Genomic DNA, 27,947 nt, shown 5'->3' with positions numbered 1-27,947 from the left:
GAATTTGCAGTCAGAAGGTGCATAAAAATGTATCTTTTTTACAGAATTTATCTGATAAAATCATATGGCTTTATAGGATCCGGACTGTCACTGGAACAATGTCAAGAGCAGACAGCCTTCCGGCCTCTGCACTTCATTACAGTGTTTTTCATATAGAAGATGCCACATTTGGGTCTTGGCTGTGACAGCAGGCCACCACAGACTTAACAGACTCAAACCAGGACAGGGAACAGCCAGTGAAATGGGAAACTTGAAGTGGACCCGGCCCCCCCCAGCACAGACAACATGGCTTCTGGGGGCCCAAAAAATACTTCAGCCAGAAGATTGTACAGATTCCACTGTATGACGGAATCAACATTACTCCCACCAGCAATGAGAGGTGGGCAAGGGAACAAGGGGGGGGAAAAGCCACAGAACTGTGTCCTCCATATCAACCAGGACGGCAGCTGTCATGAGAGTGACTCTTCGAGAAAGCTCAATCCCAGGCCACCGGTGGGCTGTCGGCATCTCACACGGACACTCACAAAGAGCCAGCTCCTCTCAGCTGCAGCAAGCCCCAAGGACAGAGACAGCTGGGCACTGCTAGCTGAATTCTGCTCCCTGTCGTTGTGGGGCAGCCTGGAGCACGACAGGAAGGCTCTCTGGCAAAGGCTGTGCACCATGTGAACACTCAAAGTTCACTGAAAAAGGGGAACGTGGCTCGGTTAAAAACAGAAATGCTCTGGAGCCCTTTGCCTTGATTTAGCCAATGCCCCATGGCCCGAGGGAGGGCACTCACTGCCAGTCAGCTCTGTGCTGCAGAGCCATGCAAGCATGGCGACTCACTGATCTGTGCAACAGCACCCAGCACAGGTGTGTCTGTCAGCCGGTAGGTGCTCTTCCTCCACCCCCTGGCGAGGAGACTTAGACCCACAGCCACAGGCTCCACACCGCAAAGCCAATGCCACAAGTTCAAAATCTTGCCACCCCACCCTTCTCTGCCTCAGCTTGGAGAGACAGGCTCCGCAGCAGGAGCCACTCTGACTAGCACACACGTTACCCGCCACCAAGAATCAGAGAGGATGAGGGCTGTGCTGAGCTCCTTCAGAAGGCCACTGGAGCAGGCCCAGCCTGAGAAGTCTGAGATGCATTGCCCCCAGACCGGGGAGCCAGCCCAATCCCCACCCCAGCACGCCAGTTAAGGAGGAACATGTTGTACTCAGTCACCAGAGGACCCCCTACACAAAAGGATTTAAACGCATGCTCCTGCTACGAGCCCTGCCTTCAGCCCGAAACTAGTTTAAACTATAGACAAGCATACAGGAAACAGGTACATCTTCCGTCAGGTCATCCCACAAGGATACTGTACACAAGCCTGCCCTGAGTGTGTGCCAAAGGTGCTCGCGGCATTTCCCGAATCAACACTTTGTTTTTCTCCAGCTCTCCAGCAAAAGCCATAAACAGAGTGGAAACTTTATGTAGACGGGAGGTGAGGAAAGCAGAGACAGGCCTGGATTGGCTGGTGGAGAAGACGGTCCTTACTCCTGGGATGGTCTTCAGCTAGTCCCACTGGGGCTTTGTGCTGGGCCAATGAAATGGGAGCTAGTGTCTGTACCAGAGAAGGAGCAGCAAGGGGCTGGCAGCCCCTGTGTCTGCCAGTTAACCACTTTGGATCAGAAAAAGCCAGGGTGTCAGAGAAAGCAAAACTTCCAGTTCAAGGAAATTCCAGGAGACTCAACAGTGAAAGCTACGTATACGAAGTATTGTGTGCCGCTGGAGAGCCCTGCTCAGACCATGGCCATGCAGTACGGACATTGGCTACTTAGCTGCACAATACCCGTCACTGAGCATCCGCATCAACGGCACAAATTCCATCAGGGACTGCGGCTGACACAGGAACATTACAGTATTGGTTTGACACTGTGCAGGTAGTATACCAACCCCACATTTCTAATGGCGAATTCAGGCACATCAGTCCTTTGCTTAAGCAGCCGGTATACCACGCTGCCAAACACGCCATCCTTGCCCAGGTTAACACACCTCCCATGATGCCTATTAATACTTGTGACCCAAGCGAGATGGGGTAGGAAAGGGGGAAACGGTCTTGTGAAGGGCGGCATGGGACAAGCGGATGACAGATCGGGCAGGCAGCAATCCCCCATACCTGTGCATGGTGGGACTGGCTGGAATAGATACAACAAAAGCAGCTGCTAGGAAGCTTGGCTGAGCAGGCAGGCGGTGAGCACCTGGAAATCATTTTCTAGTGACTGCCTTTGGCTGACACTGGAGTGATGTCACAATGCAGGGTCTTTTACAGGGACACCGGTAGGTTAGACCCAAATGGAAATTTAAAAAAACATCTGAAAAAGCCCACTATTAAAAAGTCATTTCATGACACTGAATGTAAAAGTCACAGAAAACAGGCAGGCAGATTCCAAACCAAACCGCTCTACCCCTGCAGTGTTTGCAACCCCAAAATGGCAGCCTTGAGCTAGTGCAGGAAAGCCAGAAAGGGAAAGTAACTAAACAATTTCCATTGCCCAAAGCCAAGTGAAGTATAGGAATACTTAAGTAGTAGATGAGGTTTTCAAAGGCTCCCTTTCACTAATCTAAGGGGGTTGTTGGTGACCATTGTAAAGGCTTCCGATATTAACTTGAACCGGATGGCATCCCTGGACATGTGGAAAGGGCAGAAGGGTCCCTGGAATACCTTGTAAGTCACAATGCTTCCAGAAGTGTAGCTTTGCTAAACTCCGGCAGCCTGGAGAGTCACAATGCCTCTAAGGTAAGGAGGTATTCAGGACAACTGCTCACAATAGGGTTTGGCCAGTAGTCAACTCAAGGATATGCCAATAAATACCAGGAGACATTAGATGGCTACTAGACGGCAAGGAGCACGATGGGTAAATCCCCCTCTGTGTGGCACCTTTTACAATACATTCTTTTAGGTAGCCTAGGCTTCCTAAGTCCCAGTTTGTCCATTGTTTCCTGATAGACCTTGTGCTATAGGGACAGGGCCGCGAGCTCATTGCACATCTCCACCCCAGAGGAGAGAAAACACAAGTTAGCACCAACTCTGGTGCTTGCAGAGTCCCCGCGGGCTCCAGGAAGTCCCCGTGAACCATACTATGATATAAAATGATACCTTCCCTGGGAATAAAAGACTGGACAGGCGTGATTGCTGCCGCCCCGGTCTGAAAGATATGTACAGCTTTCCCAGGGCACGTCGTTTGTTTCAAGTCTGAGATGGTGTTAAAAACAATATAAAAAGAGACACAGGTGACCCCCTCAATGCCCCGGGAGACTGGACTCCAGGCTCTGCAGATGCTCAGACATGGCAAGTGGAGACCATGACATTCCCACGGCAGAGTGGACTGAGGGTAACGTTGAGCAATGGGGCGTTCAGAGTCAAACCCCTAGTGATGGGTACGTTAGAAGTGTAGAGAACGACATTCTTGATCATTCTGGTTGGTGTCATTAGGTCTGGAGGATCCTGTTTGTGGGTCTGCTTTGCTGGTGCTGTAATCAGGTTTGGGGGAGGAAGGAATTTCCTTGTGAGGGTCCAGGCAGGGCCAGTTTGATCCTTCCTATCTGGGTGCATTATAGTAGGAGAAGGAAGCTGGTGTCTGTCTTAGGTAAGCATTGGGAAGGGAAGGGGGGGAAAGGTCAGTTCTCTTCTTGCTTATTTGCTCTTTGCCAGTGCTTTGTAAAGTGCAAATCCTACCACAGCCGTGATACTGGCTCCCAAGGCTACCCTGAGCCAGAAGGAAGCAGCTCCCAGGTCGGTGTCGTTCAGGTGACTGCAAAGAAACAGACAAGAAGCCATTCAGCGAACTGCACAGACGAGGGTCGTACAACCACACAGACACACACAGAGAAACTGTCAGCCCAAGAGGACAGGATGCACTTGGCCATGGGATAGATTCCTGTGGCCAGCCCTCAGCTTACAGAGCAGTAGTGCTGGAATAAGCGCTCTGCACTGGCATGACAACGCCATACCTGCAAAAAGTGCATGTACAGAGAGCCCCAGACCTAGCTCCTTTCAGTCCGCAGCTGACAACAAAGGGCCAGCACTTCCCCAGAGGACGGTGGAGCTAGCCTCACCCCTTGAGTAGAGCAGAGAACCTGTAAAGCAGCAGCAGAACGGGGGTGGGTGTGGAGGACAATTCCCCCCCCCCTTTTTTTCTTAATTTGGAAAATTCAAAATTTAAAGAAAAAAATGTGCCCAGCTCTATAGCTGGCTCCAAAAGGGGAACCCGAGAATTGTCTCGAAATTTTGCAATCTGGAAATCTTTCACTGTCTCTAGGGAGAAAAGAGGAGAAGGGATATGGAGGACCAAAGGAAGCATTGTAAGGTTGGTCCTCGCCATCATCTGTGCACTGATCCCTTGGTAGCTCATCAGATCAGATTACAATGGAATGAAGCTATTCCTTTGCCCTTCTGAGTGTAGTTATGAATGGGTGGGATGGAAACAGGCTTTACCAATATGCTTTCTTCTTAGCAAGGGTATAAATAGCACATCATCATCAAAATAACTGGTACAAACCAGGAGTTCTACTTCTTCCTTTCTAGGCCAAGCTGCATTTACACCTTTCAACGCTGAGATCAAAATACATCAAACCCACTAAGGGCTGCTGAGACGTGGCAGTTACTGGCAAGCCCTAGAACAGCGTTTCTCAAACTGGGGGTCCCAACCCAAAAGACAACTGTAGGGGGGTTGTGAGATCACAGACAACATTACAATAATCTTTAGATCCTTTGCATTTCATTCCAAATGCTTAAACAGTTAACCCTTAATTTAGGGTTACTATACATTGGGATTTTCCCGGGCATGACCTCTGTTTTGGTCTGAAGGGTGGCATGGTATAGTATTGCTACCTTACTTCTCCTATGTTGCTCACGGCCTGAGCATGGCAGCTGCTGTACCCGCCTTCCCCGTGGCCTCTATTTGGGAACTTGAAATATGGTAAGCCTATATGTACAGTAATTTGCTAACCCCTTTTAATTTTTTTAGAGGGTGGGGGGGATCCTCTCAGACTGAAATATTTTCAAAGCGGGGGACTCCATGCCCTGGAGGATCAAGGCCAGTAGTTGCCCACAGGACAGGTCGGTGGAGCCTGCCTGTCTGGAGTGCATTACAGTGCAGTTGCGAGGATGTTAAGCAGAACTGGACCAAGCCTCCCCATGCGAGTCAGCTTCCTGAGCAAGCCTGCATCATCCAATTCTATATAATCCAGGCACATCCCCAAGAAGGAGAGAAAAATCCATTATTCATACACTGCTGAATCAAAGAACAGCCAATCCCAGGGCCTCCATGATGCATGTTATTTACTTATACTGAATTTCCTAGATATATTAGGAATATTTAAATTTTAATATTGTGAAGAAAAAAGCAGCAGCGCTAAAAGAAAAAATGTTTACTGAATGGAGACCAACGAAAACATCTCATATCTGCTTATTGTTCTTCTAGTATCAACAATCTAATTTACTCCCAGTATGAGCTTTCTCCCTGCACCTAACTAGACAGGTCAGCTTCATTTTCTAGCTTCCCTCTACTAAAACAATGCTCTTACTGCAGGCAGTGGTATATCCAGGAACTTTTCTAGTTACTTTCTTTTGCCAAACCTAAATATTGAGCCTAAATCTGCTTGACTGGGCGACCCATTTCTACTCCAGAAAGCAACTCTGTACAAATGGCCTCATGGGGCTCCATTTTACTGATCTCGGTATAAATCTGATCAGTTTAGGGGGAAAATACAAGATCGATTCGTCTGGGTCTAGAAATTCTCGCTGGGCTCTTTCCAACTCATGCATCAACAATAAAGATCCTGCAATGGGACCATAGTTGACAATTCTGTTGGCGGTGCATGGGCTGGAATGGAATCCAGCTCTCTCCCCCAGAGCTGAGTTGGCTGTGCAGGGCTACACACTTATTTCAGTTTTTAAAAATAAACTTTGCTCCCAGGCCAGTGGGAACGAAGGTGCTGTTTTTACAGACTCGTTCTGCAGACCCTACTCACACTAAAGGACAGGAAGGCTGATCCTATGGCTAAGGCAGATCCGGGATCTTTTCTGGGCTCTGCCACTGACTTCCTGAAAGTGCTCTCAGGCATACCACGCTATGCCTCAGTAAGATGAGGACAGAAATACTTCCTTACCTCCCAGGCATGCTAGGAATGGGTGAGGAGCTCAGATCTGACAGCAATAAGCCATAAAATAAAAATAAACGGATGTATTTAAAGTGCTTTTTGGCTTAAAAGGGATCCTGTTCCCCATCATCTAAGTGCCATAACATGGGCCTGAGCTGGTAACATTTGCAGGCTGTGTTAACATACACCCCTCAGTCTCACATGCATTCTGCCTGCCCACGGTCAGGCCGTATGCCTAGAAGAGTGCACTCTAGTGATGCAGAAAGAGTACTGACGGGAAGGCAGCTGCTGTGGCCAGTTTGGTATAGATGGTGGTGCTGGGCAGGCCAGGGCTGTTGCAGGTGAAGTAGAATGGTGGCGGCAGGCGATGCTTGTAACAGAACTCAGCAGGCGAGAGTCCATGCTGCTGAGTTGTTTCTGGCAGGTCTGACTTGGAGGCGACGAAGATGCAGGGAATTTGTCCATCCATGTAGTGTTGCTGTGTAGGAGACACAAAGGTCACGAGAGGGAGATAAAGGGAAGTGGTCATCACCCACTAAACATCGAGGGGAAAGGGAGCAGCAGAATCCAAAGCTGGGATGTGGCAGGGGTGGCCCCTGTGACGGGAAGGTCACCTTGCAGAACAGCAAGTGAGTTCTGTTGTGAGGGGGGCTCACCTGCAGGATCCCTGGTGGAACTGGTAGCTGTCATGATGCCAGCACTAACAGATGGGACAGAGCAAGCAGGAATCCTCGGTATGGTACAGCCTGCCCCTCCCATTAGGATGCGGATTTCCTTCCAAGGGACTGGGGCTGCTGCTCAGGGGAGGACGTGATGCTTACCTTATAAATACAGGCGCAATAGTTGAAAGATTTGGGATCATTCACGTTGTACATTAAGCAGGCGACATCGCACGCCGCGTCCGAGGCCTTCATGAACTCCGTGTCCACATCAATCTCATACAACTGGAGCAGAGGAAAGAAAAGGAAAGTGGCCCAAGAGAAGATAGCCAAGACATGAAGCCAGAAGATCACACGGCGTCTGGAGACTGTGGCACTTCTCCCACCAGCGCACAGGTCATGCCAACCCAAGGCTGTCGCAGGAACAGCATGTCAGGGCAGCTGCTGAAGCAGAAGCCCCAAAGGCTGCTGTGATCTAGTTGCTACAGCAGAGGGCTGGGAGTCAGGACTGCAGCGACCTGCTCTATGACCCATGATGAGTCACTACCTTCTCCATGCCTTTGTAGGTGGTGCATATGCCACTCTCTAGAGAGCTCCCAAAAGTGGTTGCCTAGCAGAAAATAATCTTTAACTACAGGACAAAGCAAACAGCACTGGAAACCATGAGGATACTTCAGAATGGACTCTTAAGACCAGGGGTTGCATATTGGAGAGGTCTTAAATGCTGCTTGCATCCTCCTCATGACCATTTCCATTGAGACATCTCTAAGATCCCCATGAAGCCTTTCTGCTCTCCGCATGGCCAAGGAAGTGGCTAGTCCATCCTCGAGAGCTTCCCCAGTCTCCTGCTCCATGGGACTTACTATTAAATACTTTTCCTGGCCACTGACTTGGACAGTGTTGATTGCATAGAAGGACAGCTCTCCCAGGGACTCCCTGTGTGCCTGCAAGGAAGGGGACAACAGCAGTACAGCCATGAGGAAGAGAGAACGTTTACCATGGCTTGGTGCCTGTGAACATTGTCCCAAGAGTCCCCAAGTGCTACAGCAACCTGTTACTGGAGGCAAAACTATTACAGGGGAGCGGCTCCAGCACACTGTGCTTCTGGCACGTGAACAAAGCCATTCACAGCAAGCTGCTCTCTGAACCAGAGAGGATACAGACTTATTGAGTAAGCAGCTATGAAGACTAGATGCTTCCTCATCCATTCATCCCAGGGAACGGGCGATTCCCCCAAAACCCCACAGCAGAGAGGGCCTCCTAGTGCGGGAAGCAGTGTGAGGAAGGACCCTGCTGCTCTGCTCCAGGAAACGAAGGAAAACTTAGGCTGAATATCAGGGGAAAACACCGTCAGTGAGATCTACCAGATCTCAGGTGGAACAGTCTGCCCACAAGAACTGGTGGGAGCCTCACTGTTTGGGACATTCAAACTAGTCGGAATAAAGTATGAGGGAATGTGCTGTAGGGAACAATCCTGCACTGGGCCAGAGGGATGAAGTAGATGAATTAATCGGTCTCCTCACTGATACTCCAGGCATTGGGCTCCCAGCCCTTAGTCAGTACGTGCCCGGGACTGCTTTACATATGCACAGCGACACAGAAGGAGTTTGAAGGCCTCATCTTTTTAAGCTTCCAGGTGAGAGATAAGGGGTTTTTGGGGCAGGAAAGCATGCATACTCACAGCCAGGTTCCTCCCGAGGAAGGCCTGCAGAAACGCAGATTTGCCCGTACCCCTGGGGCCAATCACTTTACAGAGGAACACATTCCTCTGGGTCTGACCCTTCTCCAGGTCAATTCTCTTCTCCCGGGTAACTGGAGTAGGGGATGCAGAGAACCCTGTGTTAGCACTAGAAAGGTGGGCACCAAGGGTCCAAGGATAGCAGAGGCAATGCTGGAGACACTGGAGGGATGACGTACCTGTGATTGCCTGTGTCTGAGAGTTGTGCTCAGAGAAGACGGGGTAGCCCAAGTAACCCAAGTACTCTAGGCAGTGATGGACATCCAGATAGGATACCAGCCTGGGGGATCCAAGCAAAGAGAACCCTGCCAGTTACAGAGAACCCTGACGGAGCCAGGGATGTGCTAAGTGAACTGGAGTAAGGGGGATGGAGAGGGACTGCGCTTACGTCCATTGGCAGAGGAATCCATGCAGTGAAAGCAGGCCTTTATCAGTGGTGCATACCGTGTTGTAGAGTTCAGGTCCCCAGGGCACATAGGGGAAGACACTGAAGAAGCTCTGTAGTTCTACAGGTGAGAGGGCTCCGTCTCTGTCCTGGGAACACAAAGGGAGAGTTGATGCTTGAAGCGGGAGCCACCTGGAGACCCAGAGCATTATGGATACACTCTTGTGCACAGCTATACATGCCCACATGCTGGCTAATTATGCTGAAGTGATGTATTTATCTGGGCACAGCCAGAGCCCCATAGACTCTGCGATTCGGTAACAGCACACCCGGGTGAAGAAATCACTTGCTGCTGCAGAATTTTGCTCCCGATCAGCTTTCGCTGAAAAAAATATTTCTAATCCTTAGAGCTGCAGAGAGCCCCTCCACAAGGGGAGCCACCTGTAAACAATGCAACATTGTCTTCTTGAGTCTGCAGAAAGCCTGAATCTGCCTGAAACTGACATCTATCCAGTGTGAAACGAACATCATTCTTCAGGAGAGTGCAAACCCTGAAGCCTAGAGATGGTAACTTCACTGTCAACAGCTGTTTCACTGCTGATTGTTTTAGCAGAAACACCCAGCCCATGTGCTTACCCTACAATCCCCAACTTCCTTCCACACTTTCTCAGGGGCCAAAAGCTCTAACTGCCCATCACTCAGCTGCCAGCTTTGCCCCAGACAGCTTCTATGATGCAGTAACACACTGAGAATGGAAAATGCAGGAGCAGTGTAACACAGAATTGAATAACCAAATAAAGGGGGAGACGAGCGATTGGGCTGTTTGCCTTCAGGCTGAACTCAAGAAAACCCTCCTTTTTAAAACACGTAAAGGAAACTGCCACAGAGTTATCAGTTCGCCACACTGGAGTGCTGCAGATTTGAGGCTTGGCCTGCTTCAGAGCGCACAGGGGCTTGGGTATTTATGCAGCGCACATCACTGCGGAACTGGAGCATCACGCCCCAGATGAGTGAGTTGCACAGAGGTGGCATGCTCTTCTCTCACTCTTCAAAGAGCCAGAAAAGAGCAAAAACTGCTTTCTTCCTTCTCCCCTCTTTGGGCCTTGTGCTCTCCCCTGATGGCTGTCTGGTATGTGGTCATTTATAATTGTTCCACTGCTGTGGGCCAGCTGCCAAGGTGGCTTTGTCTCCAATTCCTAGTAGCCTCCCCTTTGTCACTAAGACTTCCACTGTTCGAGGATGGGCACTATCATAGGTTATGGTTGTGTGCTCTCAACAAGCTGTGTTGGTCAGACAGCTGGCTGCCATGCTCTGCACCAGCTGGAGTTTCCAGAGAGTCTGGTTTAACTTCTAGCTACGATGCATTGCAAAATATCCTCTGTATCCAGAGGTCACATGCATGCGACGAAGATGCTTTCTCTGGCCCTGGGCTGCCTTACCCCAATCCCCCCAAGGAAGGAGAATGCAAGGACAACAGAATAAGCAGATGGGACTGCGTGAAGAGCAACTGCAAAGATGCCCCTGTGAGCAAGAGCGCAGAGTCAGCTAAGCATGTCTGCGAGACTGTGAGGGTACTCGCCGTGGGATTGGACAGCCTGACAGCCACCTGCCTCCCCACTCCCTGCGAAGCCCAGTTCACCTTATCGTGCTTCTCAAACATCCGCTGCAGAAATTGGTATCCAAAGTGATTGAGCTCCGTGGAGCAGCCCTGGGGCACGCGGAACCTGCAGGGAGGGAGAGAGAACAAGTCAGTGCAACCTGTTAACCAGGCACTGAGGGACACACTAACTCCCCCACTGGGGACGTCCACTCAGACTTCTCTTCATTGAACCTGGTGATTAGCACAGGAATCGCTATGACTGCCCAACGCCATCCAACAGCCCATGGCGGGGGGACAACACAAAACAATTCCACGAGAAAGGAGGATCTGGCCCATGGTCTGGATCCTCTGAACAGAGCCTGTTGCAGTAGTTCTCACTGGCAGCATGCACCCTCAGAGTCAAACAGGCCAACCACCTGCACACAGCTCCAATGGGCAGGCAGAGGAGACCTGGGTCAGTGGAGTCCAAACAGCCAACTTCCCAAACACCAACAACAGGCGAGGCCAGAGTGCATCCCCTGGCGCCCTACTATGGTTTTAAGAGACTAGCTCCCAGCTGACTATGCCTCATCTTGATCCCAGTGGCCTGGCTGCAATCTGCTCCATTTCAAAGCAACTGGGCGCAGTCTGTGGGCAAGTTGCTAATGCAGCCCTCAGCTGGTTATGTTTGGGTGCCCCTGATTTACAGAAAAAAGAACAGGAGTACTTGTGACACCTTAGAGACTAACAAATTTATTTGAGCATAAGCTTTCGTGGGCTACAATGAGGTGGGCTGTAGCCCACGGAAGCTTATGCTCAAATAAATTTGTTAGTCTCTAAGGTGCCACAAGTACTCCTGTTCTTTTTGCAGATACAGACTAACACAGCAGCTACTCTGAAACCTGACTTACAGGAATACAGGATTCTTCCCTGGGCCTGGGATGCTTATCTAAGTTGGGGGGCGGGGGGGAAATGCTGCTGCAGCCCCTTCTGTGTTGATTTTGCTCTGTCATAAGCTCCACGTGCAGTATTCAGCAAGAGACAGAGTGGCCGTGACAGAATACACCCATTTTCACACCCTACACGCTAGTGCAATAATTTTTGTGCAAGGCATGTCTTGTGAGGTATCATTTGAAAACTCAGTTTGCTGGTCAATATTGTCCTGTTAAAAAATGTGTAGCAACACTATGTGACGTTACAAGAGTTCCCTGTATGAAGTTCTTAACACATGTTCCAAACCCCACAGCCCCACCCAAACTGAGGCTGGTAAACAGGTCTGTCCTCAACAAAGGAATGTGTGCTCTGCTTCATTTGCATTTAAGCAGGGAACAGAGTTATCACGCAGGACGGAAAACGAACAAAGCTCCAACAGGTGAGAAAAAGCCAGTGAGGAACATCCTTCCACACAGATAGTCTCCTAGTGCCCCGCTGGAAATGTTTTTCAAGAGAGGGACTGAAACTAGAGAAAGGAGGGACAAACACCCCCACAAGGTGTGCACCTGGAGCGACAAAGGAAGCATTCGTTGGGCTCTGCGGGATGGGTCCTGCCCTACAGGGTTTGGTCAGTAAGACTGCAGAGGGCATGTTGTGAGAAACTTTGCTTGAATCTGGTATCATTTGTTAAATCTGGTATTAAGAAATGTCTTATCTTGATTTTTCTTGTAACCATTTCTGACTTTTATGCCTCATTACCTGTACTCACTTAAATCTCGACCTGTAGTTAATAAACTTGATTTACTGTTTTATCTAATCCAATGTGTTTAAACTGACGTGTCTGAGTAACTATTTGAGATAATCAATCAGCTGGCATATGATACCCTTTAAAAAATAACGGACTGAAAATATTGTGTACTGTCCAGGAGAGGGCTGTACATACATTTCCTGGAGAAATCTGGGACTGGGGGTGTGCTGGGGTCACCCTGCAGTATAACCCAGGCTGGTGAGAGCCGGAGTGTAACCCACGTGTGGCTGGCATGCTGAAGCTATACACAGACACTCAGGGCATGGCTTGCATGCTGGAGACTGTCTGGGAGCAGCCCAGTTGGGAGCTGCTTCAGCAAAACATTGTAAGGCACCAAAAGTTGCAGGGCAGGGATGACACAGTCTCCCACTAGCCTGAATTATACCCTGGTATGTCACAATGGTGCTTAAGTCACAGTAGCTCCCCTTCCAATGGTGAGAGCCCTGTTATACCCCCCACGAGCCCTGCTGCTTTGGCTATAGGATTCTCTAGCTCAGAGTACAAACCCTTTCGTTAGTTTGGGGGCATGACAGGGATCAGAGAAGAGGAGGCAGCTGCAAAATCCAGCTGAATACTGAGCTGACAGTTTACTGCTCCAAACAGTTTTGCCGAGAGAGAACAGACTTCAAAATCCCCTTAGTGATTTCACTTGAAAGTCACAGTCCAGGTCCCATTTGTTCCCCTCTGTGGGCACCAGTGGAATCAACAGTGCCACTGGGGTTAGTGGTCTGTCAGCCCCCACATCCTGACTTCCTAGACAGGCCAGTGCAGGGGCACTGAGCGTGACTCTGCCCTTGCGAGAGAACTGGACTGGGTGCTGTGCGCTGTCATCCGGTTGGATTTCAGCTCCTGCTGCGCCAGACCCACTGGGAGTAAAGGAGAACCTCACTGCTCAGAGACCACACATCGTTGCAGACGGTCAGTTAGGACAGAAGGGAGACCCCAAGCCTCCTCAGAAAGGAATATGGTGGTTGAAAAGGAAGGCTCATCGAGATGGCTCTGAGCCGTCTCCCTGGGGGATCCCATCCCCAGCCTGCCAATCCCTCCCCAGCATCGGAGACGATGAGCCCTGTACGCACAGTGGGTAGAGATAGTCATCCGTCAGCTCCAGCTCATCAGCATAGCCAAAGCGGCGCAGGATGGTCCAGGTGGTCTCGTGCCGCCCCCTCTGGATGAAGAGGGTATTGAGGAAGAGGAAGCCTGTGAGCAGAGAGGCAGGGTCTCACCATGCAGACAGCGCTATGGTGCAATGGAGCAGCAAGCTCCGCTCAGCCCAGCCAGCAAGGTGCTTCAGCACAAAGTCAGAACAGGACGTTCCCTAAAGAAGCCTTCCTTCCTCTGGGAAAGCGGGGCCTTGAATCAGGCGGCTCTGGGGCTCTAGGCCAAGCACCAGCTCATCCGAGAAGATGCCCAATGAGCTTTTTCATTATGGTGTGTGGGCCGGGGTACAAAACCATGGCCCATGCTCCTGAAGATCTATTGCCGTCCTTCTCTGCCCAGCAAAACGCTCGTCTCCCAGGTGCCAGAGGGGAGAGTGGCCAGGAACGGAGCAAGGAGACAGTGACACCAACACAAAAGCTGCCCGCTTCAGTTACCGTTTAACGTCAGGCCATTGTCCTGCACCCCATCCGTGGTGTTCTTCCACACAACTGTCTTCACGTCTTCCAGGGCCTGGGGGGCCAGGGGATTCCCGAAGCAAGACTTCTACCTCCGAGAGAAACAAGGGCAAGGTCAGGAAAGCCCCTTGCCAGCAGAGAGCCTCCCTGTCTCTTTCCAGCTCTCCAGAAGGAAGGGAAGGAATTGAAACCCACTCCAGAGCTCTCCCCTGTTAATTACTTCATTTCTCTACTCCAACTAGAAGGCCGCTTCCCAAGAGCTGCCAGACTCTTGCTATACCAGTACCTATGCACACCCTGGGACTCCAAGCAAAACCTGCCACTGAATCACAGGGAGACAAACTCCACTCACCTCATGGATTGCCAGCTCGGTCTTATTCCTGTTACATGAGTCCCTACTCCTCAGTCAATGCAGCAGAACTCCTTGCTACTCTCTAGGGGTATCCTGCTTCACACATCACAGAGCAATCCCTTCCACAGCTCTGCTTGGCCCTGCTCACAGTGTGTGGGCATGAAACCCTTCTCTAGACAGATGATCAGATACACAGATCTCTGTGTGCCAGAACACTAGCTGCTGGCATTCCCCTTTGGCATCAAGGACCAGGAGTCCAAAAAGGTCTCAATGTGCCATGCAAGGGACTCTCTCTTTACCCTGGAGTTAGAAGAAAGTAGGAATCAGAGAGGCTTTCCAGAGAACAGGCAGGAGGGGATGTGTGCAGCTGCTGTAGGTAACACTACTGGTGAAACAGTAGCAGTGGTCATGGTGATATCACAGCCCAGGGACAGGGGACCCCCTGGAAATCCAAGCGCTAAGGAGTCTGTACCTGGAAGTAGTTGAGCTCATCATCACTTAGGATCTGGTTGTTATCCTGGTCTGAGATGTTGAAAATCCGTGTAAGTGCTCGTGCACACGTTGGTCTCAGCTGTGGATATAATGAGTCATAGTGAAAAGCACACGAAGAGGTTGTCTTCAGCTCAGTGCTCCCTCCCACAAACCCACCTTCCGAGGCTTCCTGTACTGGCTCAGGGCAACGGTCCACCTAAATCAGTACTCTGGCTCTGACAATAGCCAGTACGAGCTGCTGCAGTGGTAGGGGTAAGTTGTGAACCATAGTCAGCCCACATGGGAATTTTCTTCCTCACCCCTTTCAGTCAGAGGCTGCTTGTGCCCTGAACTATGAAGGTATGCCTCCCTTCCATGTGACCCCCTAACATAACCGTGGATGATCTTGTTATCCATGTAAAAGTCCAGTCCTTTTCAGAGTCCTCCTATGCTCATGGCCTCAATGACATCTAGTGGCAGAGAGTTCCACTGGCTAGCCATATGTTGCACAAAAAAGTATTGCCTTTTCTAAACATTAAGATGATTTGCCACCTTTCAGTGTCACTGAACATCCCTTTGTTCTTGTACCATTGGAACCAGGTGGACAGAGGTGGCGGGTTTCCCTTCTCCACACCAGTCATTCGTCTGGATACCTCCATCAAACCCCTCACTATACAGTCCCATGCTTTCCACACACTCTTCCCTGGGGAAGCCTTCTCAGGGCTCCGAATCACTCTGTCCCCTGCTGGGGCTGGTGATGGATCTATTGTATCAGTGCAGCATGGCTCAATGTGTACAAGAGGCACTTCTGGGTGAGAGACTCCCAGGGTGTGCTTCAGCTTCCCTACAACAGCTGTCTAGCACCCCATGAACTGCACCTGCGGAGGAGGGCAGAGCGCACACAGCGAGTTTAGCAGCAGAGGGGGAAGACTTTATTCTCTAACTCCGCTGAGAGGAGTGGCGCCTGTCGGCTGGCAGAGCACAAGGAGAATCAGGCAGCAGTTAAGAACAAGAGGCTTCACAATCATGCCAGAGGACTGAGGGTGTACAGGCAGGATATGGAAGGTTACTGGGAAGTGCGTGGATGCCTGGGAGGGAGAAGAGCAAGGCTGATTGGGGTTCAGGGATGGCTTCGATTACCTGTTTCTCCTCTGGATCGTACAAGGGGGCTGTCGGGTGCAGAACCGCTTTCTGGGCATAGTAGAACAATTCAGAGATATTCTTTAAGTTCTTGGCCGAACACTAGTGCAACGACAGAGAAAGGGACCATGAGTGGACATGGCCTGGGGCCAGATGGAAGATGGAGCTGAGGGCACAAGAGAAGTGTGAGTTTCAGCTCCAGGCAGGTATCAGATCAAGGCATGGACTGAAGTCTGTGACAGTTACCAGGAAACAAACCGAAAAGGGAAATTCCCCATTTACATGTTGGTTTCTCTTGGCCCATTTCATGCTCCCAGAAGCCAATGAGAATTCTGTCATGTTCCCCTGTGGGCTCAGGAGACTGGATCCCACCAGGGCTGGGCTAAGGCTCTTTCAGGGATCAGTGTTGAGAAGGCAGATCCAAATCAGGATGGAGAATGTTCCTCCTACTCACTGTGGTGACAGCCCATGGAACCAGGGACAAGGCCTCTCGTTAGTAATTAACATTAGAAATTCACAGGGACGGACAGCCCCCTTTCACTAATCAAAGTACAGTGCTCTGGTTTCCCACCTCCACGCAGGTCTCTATCTCAGAGAACTGGTTCATGATGGGCAGGATGATCTCCATGGAGCTCCCAGACTGTAGGTCAGACTTGTTTCCCACTAGGATGATTGGGATTCTAGGAGGGAGAAGAGATGAAGTGTCATGGAGTGGAAAGACAGAGGCCAACGCAATTCCCATCTGGGCTCCCACATTGCATATGTGCTCTTAGGGCGGCTGATCAGAAGAGCACTCAAAGGAACAGAACTGCCAGCCCCCTGACTGCTCTTCCACCTCCAGCTGCTGGAACCAGGCACCGGATCAGCCAGAACAACCTAGGCTGATGAATACATCAGCAGGACTAACCAGACTATTGGGCACGTGAGACGACCTTACGTCCAAGCAACCCACGGTTAGCTTAGGCCTCTGTGGTCCTGCGCTGACTCAGCAACTCACTTGCTCCCCTACATCGGGAATCATCTCACCAGCAGATCCTCTTGCCTCGGTGGCAGCAAGACCCTGAGAGGAGGAAAAGCCTCCAGAGTCTCCCCACCTCTATCAGATGTGGGGCCCATGAGCTAGCCGGCCGTTCCCTAATACCGTGTACTGCTGTTCGCAGGAAGCTCCCAGGCAGCACCAAGCTATTTTCCCTGCAGGATCTCCCAGTTCCCAAGCCCATGTCAAACAGCCAGCAATCATCAGGCTGTACTCAAGTGCTTGTGTGCCCAGCCAACACACTGAGCTATATGGGAGCAGGACCCAGAGCCGGTCCATTGTGCCACTGGCACGCCCTCTTCCCTACCGGACTCCAGAAAAGCTGTGTTTGGTACAGTACCTGGAACCCTTTTCAACTCCCCCATTCACCAAGGGAATCCACTTTGTCCGAATCTGAAAGGCAACCAGGAGAAAGCCCTGTTAGAACAGACTAGCCACTGCTGTGAGTGACAGAGAAGGTGGGGATGTGGCGTGTGCACTAATTAGAAGCCAGCGGGGGGCTGAGGCAATACAACAATCTCGTCATCACAGCCCATCTGCTCCACGTAACCCACAGATAATCAGAGTGCATGTGACAATAAACAGGATGCAGGCTGCAGCCCAGAGGGTCCGAGGCCAATTCCTGGGGTGGTGGGCTGGCCGTGATCCAGTGTGGGTTGCACCTGGAGTGGGCAGGAATTGCTCTGTCTGATGTGATGGAGTCCCATCGTGTCTGAAGAAATCCCCAGCACTCCATGCCCTGAATCACTTTAGGAACTGCCTGTGGCTGATAATGACGAAGCGCTAAGTGATGGCTCTGAGCAAAAGTGGCCTGGCTAATGACCAACTCTTGGCAGTACATTCCCTTTGCACACAGAGCTGGGGAGATGGGGCTGGGGCGGCATGTCTTGGAGACTACAACCAGCTAGCAGCTTCAGCAAGAAGCAAGAGCAATCAAATTACCCCCGGAAGCCCCAGCTTGCATCTGAGAAGCGTGTAGTGCTCCATGGAGAACATGGAACAGGGCAGTGTTGGGGCCATGGTCTGTGGCAGATCCCTTGGGGACAGGAGGAGGCAGCAGAGCAGAGTGAGGCCAAACACGACTCTGCAGGTCAGAAGCACACAAGCCTGGAGTCAGCCCATTACCTTCTCAATTGTGGCCTCCACGGTGACATCGTACACCACGCAGACCACGTTGGCCTGCAGAGAGAGCAGCAGGGTGAGCCGTGGGTAGCACTCCAGAATGCCCATCGCTCAGGCATGGCAGAGGTTGTTCTACCCGAAGGCCAGCATGTGCCAAGACAATGCTCCTCTCCCAGTGTGGAGAAGACAGGGCCCGGCCCGGGCATGGTACAGCTCTGTTACCAAGCAGACAGGCCTCCCACAAACAGCCAGGCAGGCTCACCACTGCCCTGGACTTTGTACCAACGCCCGCCCGCCCCTCCCTGCACACCCCGCCACACCCATACCAAGAGAGGCTGCCCCGCAGGCCGTTCGTAAGCTCTTGAGAAGCCAGATGATCTTAACTGAACAGATGCCGCCTGTAATTCCAGCTGCCAAAATCCACCCTCGGCACCAGGCCGGAGCTCCGATTTCATTACGTGTTGATCTTCAGTGAACCGGCTGCTGCTGAAAGGCAACAGCCCAGCAGCCTGACACGGTGTCACTCACAGTCCAGCCCAGAACGTGGCCCTGGCAGCTTCCCCGCCCCCGCATCCTCATAATGGGACTCAATTCCTCTCTGGGAAAAGCTCCTTCGAGGAGGCGGGAGAGGAGATCAGCTGCAACTGGGCAGCCGTACGAACCCCTCAGCCAGCCCTCTCTGCTCAGACTGCCAAATCGGCCAGCTAACGCCAATAATGAGGATGGATTTTACAGCGTGGAAACTTGCTCTCTGGGAACTTCGGTGACACCCTGATCCACAGCCTAGCAAACAGCCGCAGATGGCACTGCCTTGCTTGCCGCTAGCCTGGGTTGGCTCTGAACTGGGGAGAGACTCCATAACCAGCACCTTCCCCACCTGGGGCAGAACCCCTAATCCTCACCACCACCATGTGATATACCCCACATAGCTCCCAGCCACTGCACTGAGCCACTAACAGCTTTTCCACCTACTTGTTATGTTTTGCCTGGGTCTCCGCCCTTCCCCTCCAATCCCACCATGACCCCCGCTTCAGATGGCTTTTAAATAAGCAGATGGGCAGATCATTGCCCCTTTTGGGAGAGAGTTTATTCCTAACCCCAGAAAGACGCAAGGGTTTAAGGCAGGGTTTAATGTAACCCACTTTAAGCCTCTTTACACCCTTGCTCTGGTGGGGTTGAGGGAGCAGGTTCACACAGCCACTCCAGCCTAGTTCCTTCCCCATGGGATCTCCGGGCTGGAGAGGGCAGAAGGCTGAGCTCAAACAAGGATTAGAAAAGACGTCCAGCTGTATGAGACATAACAATGGGACTTCCCCCTCCTGCCCTCACTCAATCTGCCAGACCTGCCAAGAACTGCTAACAGCTGGGTCCTGTCCACTCTTCTGGGGATCATCACAGATTGCTCACCAGAAGGTTGCTCTGATGATCAAACCATGCCACCTTGCCCACACCCGCAATGCTCCGTCTTCTGCCTCTCCTGAGGAACCCCCCCCCCCGGGCAATCACTTCAGAAAGCAAGAGCACTGACCTTGAGCTAGCTCAGTGAGAAGAGAGAAGAGGTTACGCAAACTGTTAACAAAACACTACTCTTGAGATGGCCTATCGCAGAGCTCGGCGACACTGATGGGCAGGCTGCCCAGGCAAAGAATCAGACACCCTGACTTGCCATCTCAAACCCAGCTGCCCCAACCTCCTTTCCTCACTCACCTTGGCGATCTCCTCCTGCAGCTCATCCTCTGTTTGCTCCGATTCTGAAAGGGAAAAAGGCAGAGTCACCCGGCTGCCGCCACCTGCTTCATGACAGCCCACGTGAACTGGCAGCATGGCACAGCTGGGAAGGGGCTTGTGCACAGTGTGGGTTTTGGTGAGGACGGAGGGAGTAGGAAGAGCTAGAGGTGGGGCAGTGAAGGTGCAATGGCGTGCAGGAGGAAGGGGGCCCTACCTGAGTAGTCCACAATGTGGGTGGGGACTTTCTCAGGTGTGACGTCGGCTGGGATTGTGATCTCCTCTGCACGAGGGGGCACCTTCAAAACAGACAGACACAGTCAGCGGGGCAGCATGAGGAGGAGCAAGCCCCAGGGGCAGAGCATGCAGGGTTTGAGGGAGGAGACAGGCAGATCTATGCTGAATACAACAAAGAGGAGACACACAAGACTTCTGTCACCCTAAAGACGCAAAAGAGGAGGGGTCAGGGACTACATGAGCTTTTGAGGCTCAGCACTATCCCCTCTGAGGCCACAGCATATGCCTCAAAACAGCCACAGCTCAGGAGTGGGAGACACGGGATCAGCCTTGCTCTCCTCCAGGAGGCGCTCCCTCCTGGGCAGATCTGGGCCCATCAGCACAGAGAGGCTCAGGTGGAAGCTAGCCCAGGAGTGAATAGACATGGAGAGTGGGCGTTACTTCCCAGCCTGTTGATCAGCTAGCAGGAGTAATGCCTGACTTCTTACTCAGGGCTACTCCAGTGCTCACATCTCAGCCCAAGTTCTGCTGTGGCTCCAGGGCAGGGGCCAGTCAATGTTCTGGCACAACTCACTATCAGCCTGCACTGTGCACCCCACTGGCTCTGCATTAAAATAATCTCCAGCTTTGGTGGTGTAAAGTGGAGGGAGAGGCTGAAATGGGATTACACTTAATGCCCAGGGGAGCCCCAAACGGGGCAATTCTACCTTCTCTTGCCCAGGAGAAGAGGGGACATGGAAGGGCAAACCTTCCCCTTCCTGGCCTGCAGATAAACCCCTAAGCACTTCCATCACCCCTTAAACCTTACACAAACATTGACTTGAAGCACTGACCTTCCAGCAGCCAGGGAAGAGCATTAAGCCGATTAGCTGGGCTTCGCTGTGGAAATGGGGCAGGCATTTAGATCTATCCCACCGAGCTGCAGCAGTGCAAGTGTCACTGAAGGCCAGCAAGGGGCTGAGGGACTTACACCATCTGTTCCAGGACAGGGGGAGATGCTGGCCATTTGGGCTAATTGTGTTTTCCCTTTCTAAAACAGCCCACGCCCTGGAGCTGGAAAGGGCTCTACAGTGCATGAGGGCAGGCTGGCTACTCTGCATTTCACACAGATGGCTGCAGCTCAGGGATCTCTGCATGTAGACAGAAGAGCAGAGAACACTGACCATTTCAAGGGACTTTCCCAGCTGGGCCAGAGACAGCAGCCTGAACTGCCTTGCTAGAGAGGACACATTGCAGCTAGGAGGTGGAGGCGGGGACAGGGACACTGCTTTGTGCTGACTAGGGAAGCATCTTCTAGTGGCCAATGTATGGAACAGAGCAGACAGCTGTTCAGGTGGGCTGCTCATTCCAAAGGCCCAACAGCAGCAGGCTACAGAGAAAGGCCCAGGCACCCTAGAGCACAAGGGCAGGCTGCTCTCCAAAGCAGGACTGCGGTAAGAAAACCAAGTGGAGAAGCCTGCCTTTCAAACGCAGTCACACCCCCAGAAAGGCAATGAAGATTTTGCTGCTCCAAGATCATTCTGCCCTGGATAGTAGAAATGAGCCTGTTAACGCTGGTCTCACATCTAGAGGCTCTGCTGGTCTTTGGCCCATGACAGACAGGCAGACGGACATTCACCCTCCCAGGAAGACCAGGACACATTAAAAACACAGGAAAGGCAAACCACTCCTCGCTCACCTCCTCAGGGAACTCCTCACCCACCAGAGCCATAATCAGCGATGTCTTCCCCACCCGGGCTGTGAGAGAAAGAAAGGCAAGAGGTTCAGGCTGGACCTTTGCAGGCCTGGCATTTGGGAATGGAGGTGGCAGAGCCATCAGATACTAGGGACTGAAATCTGTCCAGGTGGCAAAGCAAAGGGGTGGGAGGTTGGGGCAAAGAGATGAAGGCAAATTCATTCCAAGCCCAGAGGCTAAAGGGTGAAATTTCCTACAACCACTGAAGGTCACAGGCTCCCTTTAACATTCATACCCATCCTTAAACCTGAAGTCCCAACTGTTTTGTGAAGCAGAGAGGGAAATCAGTGCCACATTACCACCAGGGCCCCCCACCAGTAAATGCCATAGCTTCCTATCAGTAAACGGTTCAGAAGCTAACCTCGCTTTCACACACTCCTAACTTCCCAGAGCATTTGCTCTTTGGGGTGCAATTTTCTCTGCTCAAGCTCAGTCTACGGGGAATCTGTTTGGAAAGCTTGAGGACAATCCCACCAGCTATTTTTTGAGTTCTGAGAGCATGACAAAGGTAGTTCCTTCATCATCATCATCATGTTCCTATTACGCCTCTGGCGGTTAGGGCAGGGACGAAGCTTCTCAACTCCTCACTGTTTCTAGCAAGTCTTTCAATGGTTCCCCAGCTGTGCCCCAGGTTTTTCAGCTCGGCTTCCACAGCTCTTCGCCATGTTGTTTTTGGGCGGCCATTGCCTTCAGATGTCCATCTTATTGCTACTCTGGTGATGGAATCAGTTTCCATTCAAAGCACATGACCAATCCAGCTCCAACGCCTCCTGGCAATGACGGTGCTCAGATCCTCTTGGCTGCACTGTGTCAATAGATCTTGGTTTGAGATTGTTCTGGGCCAAAAGACATAGAGGATTTTTCTGAGGCAGGCTGTATGGAATGAAGACAGTTTGGACATGTCCTACTTTCTCATTCCCCAGCATTCTGCACTATAAAGTAGTGTTGAAAGTACGCAGCTCTGATAAATCTTGAGTTTGGTTTTGGTGGTGTATTTTGATGATTTCCAGACTGTATTTAAGCTCCTGAAGGTGTTCCTGGCTTTACTGATTTTGTTCCAGATGTCCTGGCTTGTTCCACTGTCCTGGCTGATGGTGCTGCCCAAGTATGTGAATGTTTCTACACTGGTGAGAAAATAATAATCCTCTATCTGTACTGGTGATGGTGAGGCAATATTAACGGTCATGATACCTGTCTTATTGCGGTTGATTTTCAGTACAATTTACTGACTGAATGCGTTGAGTCGAGTTGTTTTTTCTTGTATATATGGGGTTGGGTATGTGATAAGAGAGTGACATCATCTGTGAAGTCCAGGTCTTCAAGGAATGAGAAGGGTGTCCATTTAATGCCTCTTGGCATGTCTTCTATTGTATGCCGCATTACCCAGTTGATGGCAATGTTGAAGAGGATTGCAGACATGACATACTCCTGTTCTGACTTCAAAACTGAGCTCACCGTGATAATACACAGATAAAAGTGTGATACCATGCCAGTTATTACAATCACTGAGAATTCCTTTCTTTGGTATCTTCACTATAACCCCATTGGTCCACTTATATGGCACTTTTCCCCTTTCCCAGACTGATGTAAATAGAGGGGCCAGGATAGATGATGCTAATTTAGGATTTACCTTGAACAATTCTGCATTCAAGTTATCCTTGCCAGGAGCTTTCCCATTTTTTAAGGATTTGATGGCTTGAATGATCTCTTCGTTAGGGGTGTCTGTGTTGATATCAAGATCTTCTGCCTCCTGGATGTTTGCTTCCTCTTTAGGTGGCTCCCTGTTCAGCAATTCTTTGAAATGCTCTGTCCAGCACATTTCTTGTTCTTTTTCGGTTGTTCGTACATGTCCTTGTTTGTTCCTGATGAGAGTGTTGTTGGTGTCTGCCGTTTACCACTGATAAGTCGTGTCATTTTGTAGACAGTTCCTAGTTCACCACAAGCAGCTGCATCCTCTGCTTGTGTTGCCAGATTATCAATATAATGCCATTGGTCCACTCTCACAAGGCGTTTGACTTCCCAGTGTGCCTTGCTATACTTCTTGTGGTATTTGTCCTTTACCTTCTGGGATTTTGTGTCTAAAACTTTTTTCTTCAGGGCTCGTCCGGTTTCTAAGACATTCCATGTGCTGGGCGTGATCCTCTCCTTCCTTCTCTTCTGCCTGTAGCCTAGCCAGGCTTCACTGCTCTGTTTTGCTGTTACTTTGTCCCACTTCTTGTTCATCTCCTTAATAAGGAGGGGAATTTATATGGATGGAAAGAACTAGATGGGAGAGAGCTTTACAAAGGTGGGGGATTACAAATGGGGTCACCAAGAAACAAAAAGGTCAAGGGACTTGCCTGACATTACACTGCAAGTTGGGGCAGTCAGGAATCAAACCTAGATTTCCTGATAGTTAGCTTTGTGCCACTAGACCACTAGAACGCAATCACCTCCTGAACAGTCCGCACTTTTTTAAAAAAAAGCTCCGAACAAACAATAAAAACCGAACCAGAGTGCTGCACCTTGCAAGATTGAAGAGCTAAATGTGGAAAAAAGGAATAAAGTTATTCATATTGGAAAAAGCTGCATGGAGCCGGAACAGTGAGGAATGTCTACATTGTAATTGCACACGTCCCAGCTGAGATGCCTGTGTACACACCGCTCTGGGGGCTGGTCCGCATGGGGAATTTACCAGCAGACCTAGAGTTATACTAGAGTTATCCTAGAGTTATACCTAGAGTTATCCAGTTATACTGATCTGACTTCCCACGTGGACCCACTTATTCTGATTAATTTACAAATTAATTTACAACACTTTCAGAGTGACATAAAATAAACTGGAAAAGCACTCTTTCTGGAATAAGAGTCTCCTCATGGGGAGTTAGACAGGTAGAACTACAGCTGACTAGCAGTACAATTGTATTACCAGTACAATTATACCAGGGAATGCCCCCATGTAGACAAGCCCTGAGGTGCATCTCTGAAACCAAGGTTAAAAGACATCTCTTGGCTCGAGCCTTCTCCTGGCCTTCACATCCAGCCAGGCCCTCAAAGCCCTCTTGTCTCCCCACACCTAAGGTCATATTTTTAAAACAAGGGACTTTTGACCATTTAAAGTCTCCTATGTGGTAGGAGTCTACATCCTAGAACACGCTGGCTCAAGGATTATGGGCAAGGATTGAATCCTTCTGCCATTCCTTTCCCTAACCCACTCCCCGGCTGGCACTGGGTCCCATGGCTGAAGCCCTATAAGCAAGAACCATTCTTGTTAATACTGCCTCTGTGAAGAGCACATGTACAAGCAGAATGCTGAGGTGCTGCGATTATTTCCCCTGCTCCTTGCCCCTCTTTCTAAAAAAGGGAAATGCAATGCCAAAACCCAATGGAACCCCCCGGACGTACATTTCAAACAGGGAACGTAAGGTTCTTAAAGTCATGTCCATCCACCCCACTTCACACATTAGAGATCTTTCTTTTCTTTGGATCAGTATAACAATAAAAAGGGGGCACCTGTCCAGGGCTCTAAGTGCTGTTGTCCCACATGACAAAAGTAAATACAAACTGCCAGTGGCGCAAAACCTGCCCCGCCCTGGTGGGCGATCTAACAACTCCATCCAAAGCCACCCTCCACGACACCGCATAAAGAAACGTGCCTTGTAGAGCACGTTCTACCACCAGCCTCCCATCTTTAAAAGCGCGGGGGGATCCCTGCTCAAGCACCTCTGCTGAACACAAACATGCCACACGTTATGATAGGGAAGGGACATATTAAGTAATCTAAGCATTAATGGAAAATCCAGTGTATGTGGTGTCAGTTACTGTTAAAAGCAAAACCAGGGCCAGATCCCTCGTCAGCGTAAGTCTGTGTCACACCACTGATTTCAATGAAATGAGGCCAGTTTACACTAACTCAGGATCTGCTCCCCCAACTTTTCCGGTTACCAAATTTGTAAGTGTTTTCCCACTGAATTCAGCAATGCAGACCCAGCACAGCAGCAGCCCCCTCCTTGGGGCTGGTCAATGGGACATCCCAGACACCCTGGCAGTCATGGAGGGAACAGGAGGGACTTTGGATGTTGCTATGTTTCATAACTGGGGCTAATTTTACAGAAAATTCTGCTCCTGGCAGGCTGGGCTCCTCTGCCCTAATTCACAAGGCAATGGTAAGTTAATTTCTATCAGCTAATTCCTTCCAGATATAGGCCAAAGTAGGCAGAATGGTCTAGTGGTTACAACACAGGCCTGGGGTGCAGGAGAGCCAAGCTCCACTCCCAGCTCTGGGGCTGATGAGCAGCATGACCTTGGGTGAGCCCCTCCCCTACCTCTGCCTCAGTTTCCCCAACAGGTCAACAGGGATGACAACTCCCACATCCCACTCTCAGGGGAAGTGTTCATCAGTGTGTGGAGTGTGGTACAGGGGCAGAAGGGCTCGCTAGGAACAGCCCTGAGCCCAGTCACCCAATTCCCCCCCGTCCAAGGAGAGAGGGTCTCTTTCCTCCCTGCCAGTCCACCGTTTCTTCAATTCCAGCCTCCTGCCTGGCAGGAAGTAGGAGGAGGGAGAGGAGATTGCCTGCACCCAGTATGACCTGCATGGATTTGATCTCTCTGCACGAGGGGGGAAGGGTTCACTCTCCATTACCCAATCTCTCTGCAGGGAGTTCTGCCCCCATTACCCAGCGTGCCCCGGGGGGGCTGATCTCTCTGCAGGCAGGGGGTCTGCCCCCATTACCCAGCGTGCCCCAGGGGGGCTGATCTCTCTGCAGGCAGGGGGTCTGCCCCCATTACCCAGCGTGCCCCGGGGGGGGCTGATCTCTCTGCAGGCAGGGGGTCTGCCCCCATTACCCAGCGTGCCCCGGGGGGGCTGATCTCTCTGCGTGGGGGGGGTCTGCCCCCATTACCCAGCGTGCCCCGGGGGGGGCTGATCTCTCTGCGTGGGGGGGGTCTGCCCCCATTACCCAGCGTGCCCCGGGGGGGGGCTGATCTCTCTGCGTGGGGCGGGTCTGCCCCCATTACCCAGCGTGCCCCGGGGGGGGGCTGATCTCTCTGTGGGGGGTCTGTCCCCCTTACCCAAGCTGACCCTGCAGGGGGAGCCGAGGCCCCTCCCACTCCTCTCAGTTGCCCTCCTTTACCCAGCGTACCCCGGGATCCCCTCCCCCCCGGCCGCCAGGGCCCGGCTCTTACCCTCCCCCACCAGGAGGATGCGCACGTCTCGCTTCATCGCCGCCGCCGCCGCCTCCTCCTCTCCCGCGCCGGGGGTGCCAGGCCGCGGCGCTGCCCCCTCCCCCTCAGCCTGCCGCCCTCCCGAGTCCCGCCCCCACTTCCGGCCTGCCCGCCTCGGCACAGAGCACGCGGGCCGGGGACGTGGGGCACGAGCGTCGCTGGCCGAGCCACGGTGCGGGCTGGGGCCGGCAGCGCCGCCGTACGGCGAGTCGGGGCACGGCCGCACCTACCCGCCCAGCGCACAGCGAGGGACCGACTTGGGGAGGCTGCCCCGCCCTCCTGGGGTGGGGGCGAGATCGGGGCTTGGCTGTGCTTATATAGCGCCCGACCCCGGCTGCCAGTGACGTTAGCCTGGGCGGTGGGAGAAGGGTACCATGGGGCAGGGCTCCCTGTGCCCCAGCCCTCGCTTCTCAGGGAGGGGGTGACACCCGAGTCAACACCCAGGGGCCGTTGGGGGGAATAGCCCCCTGGTTAATTACAACTAGCCCTAGCCTGGGTTGGTGTATTTAGGGCACAACAGGTCTGGCTGCCCTGCAAGGAAAGGCCAGGTAGGAGAACTCCAGTTGGCAGACCCTGGCTTGAGCGTCTACACAGAACCCCAGGTTAGGAAGTGTTGAACCTGGCTCCCAACCTAGGCCCGATTCCAGCCACCTGATCCCAGACTTCGTAGCACCCTCTCAAAATTTGGGCACTCTAGCCCCTTGTTCAGGATGCACTGTCAGAAAATTTGACTGCCACCTAACTTGGCTGTCCAGAGTACAAAGAAAGTCAGCCTGTGGGATGCTAGGGGTGGATTCCCAGAGCACAAGTCCACTGGGGCTACATTTACACTACCAAACAGTAGGACCTGAACTTGAACCCTGCGGTTGACTCAGACCCAGACCCTCCACCCTCTGGGACCTTGGGTCTGAGCCCTGGGTTAGCAAGATTTGTGTGGAGATGGAAGGAGGGTTAGGCTTGAGCCTGAGTTCAAACCCTGGGCAATACAACCACCTCTTTCATACACAACCTGGTCCACAATGACGAGAGGGCCAGCATGCTTCTGTCGTAGGCCCTAGATACAGCTCTCAGTAGACAGTG

General features: G+C 51.6%; 1 protein-coding gene across 2 annotated transcripts; it reads right to left on the bottom strand.

Annotated features, from left to right (window-relative positions):
* Window positions 1-3: 3 nt before the first annotated feature.
* On the bottom strand, window positions 4-26,944 carry RHOT2 (ras homolog family member T2). Of its 2 annotated transcripts, XM_048866800.2 has the most exons (19): window positions 26,829-26,944; window positions 21,609-21,667; window positions 19,911-19,992; window positions 19,676-19,719; window positions 17,972-18,025; window positions 17,187-17,239; window positions 16,382-16,490; window positions 15,811-15,912; window positions 14,672-14,770; window positions 13,827-13,935; window positions 13,311-13,431; window positions 10,551-10,635; window positions 8,915-9,060; window positions 8,706-8,806; window positions 8,470-8,600; window positions 7,652-7,732; window positions 6,951-7,073; window positions 6,405-6,607; window positions 4-3,779 (listed from the first exon to the last, which is right to left on the bottom strand). In XM_048866800.2, exons 1-19 carry the CDS (start codon window positions 26,863-26,865, stop codon window positions 3,662-3,664), a joined length of 1,857 nt encoding a protein of 618 aa, XP_048722757.2. In that variant the 5' UTR covers window positions 26,866-26,944; the 3' UTR covers window positions 4-3,661. The 2 variants fall into 2 exon arrangements, with proteins under 2 accessions (XP_048722757.2, XP_048722758.2); XM_048866801.2 differs by lacking the exon at window positions 17,972-18,025.
* Between the last annotated feature and the right edge of the window lie 1,003 nt (window positions 26,945-27,947).

Source organism: Caretta caretta, chromosome 10 (genome assembly GCF_965140235.1).
Source record: "Caretta caretta isolate rCarCar2 chromosome 10, rCarCar1.hap1, whole genome shotgun sequence".
In the NCBI taxonomy this organism is placed as follows: Eukaryota; Metazoa; Chordata; order Testudines; family Cheloniidae; genus Caretta; species Caretta caretta.
Note: the sequence above shows the minus strand (reverse complement) of the source record. Positions and strands in the feature narration are given on the sequence as shown.

What these genes read in the sequence shown, in the direction of transcription:
- RHOT2 (XM_048866800.2), bottom strand. Translation starts at nt 26,865, where the DNA reads ATGAAGCGAGACGTGCGCATCCTCCTGGTGGGGGAGG. An exon ending in GATGACTATCTCTACCCACT is followed by an intron (nt 10,636 to 13,310) that starts GTGCGTACAGGG and finishes CCCTCCCTGCAG; the next exon opens with GTTCCGCGTGCCCCAGGGCT. An exon ending in GCCACAGCAGCTGCCTTCCC is followed by an intron (nt 3,780 to 6,404) that starts GTCAGTACTCTT and finishes GTTTCTTTGCAG; the next exon opens with TCACCTGAACGACACCGACC.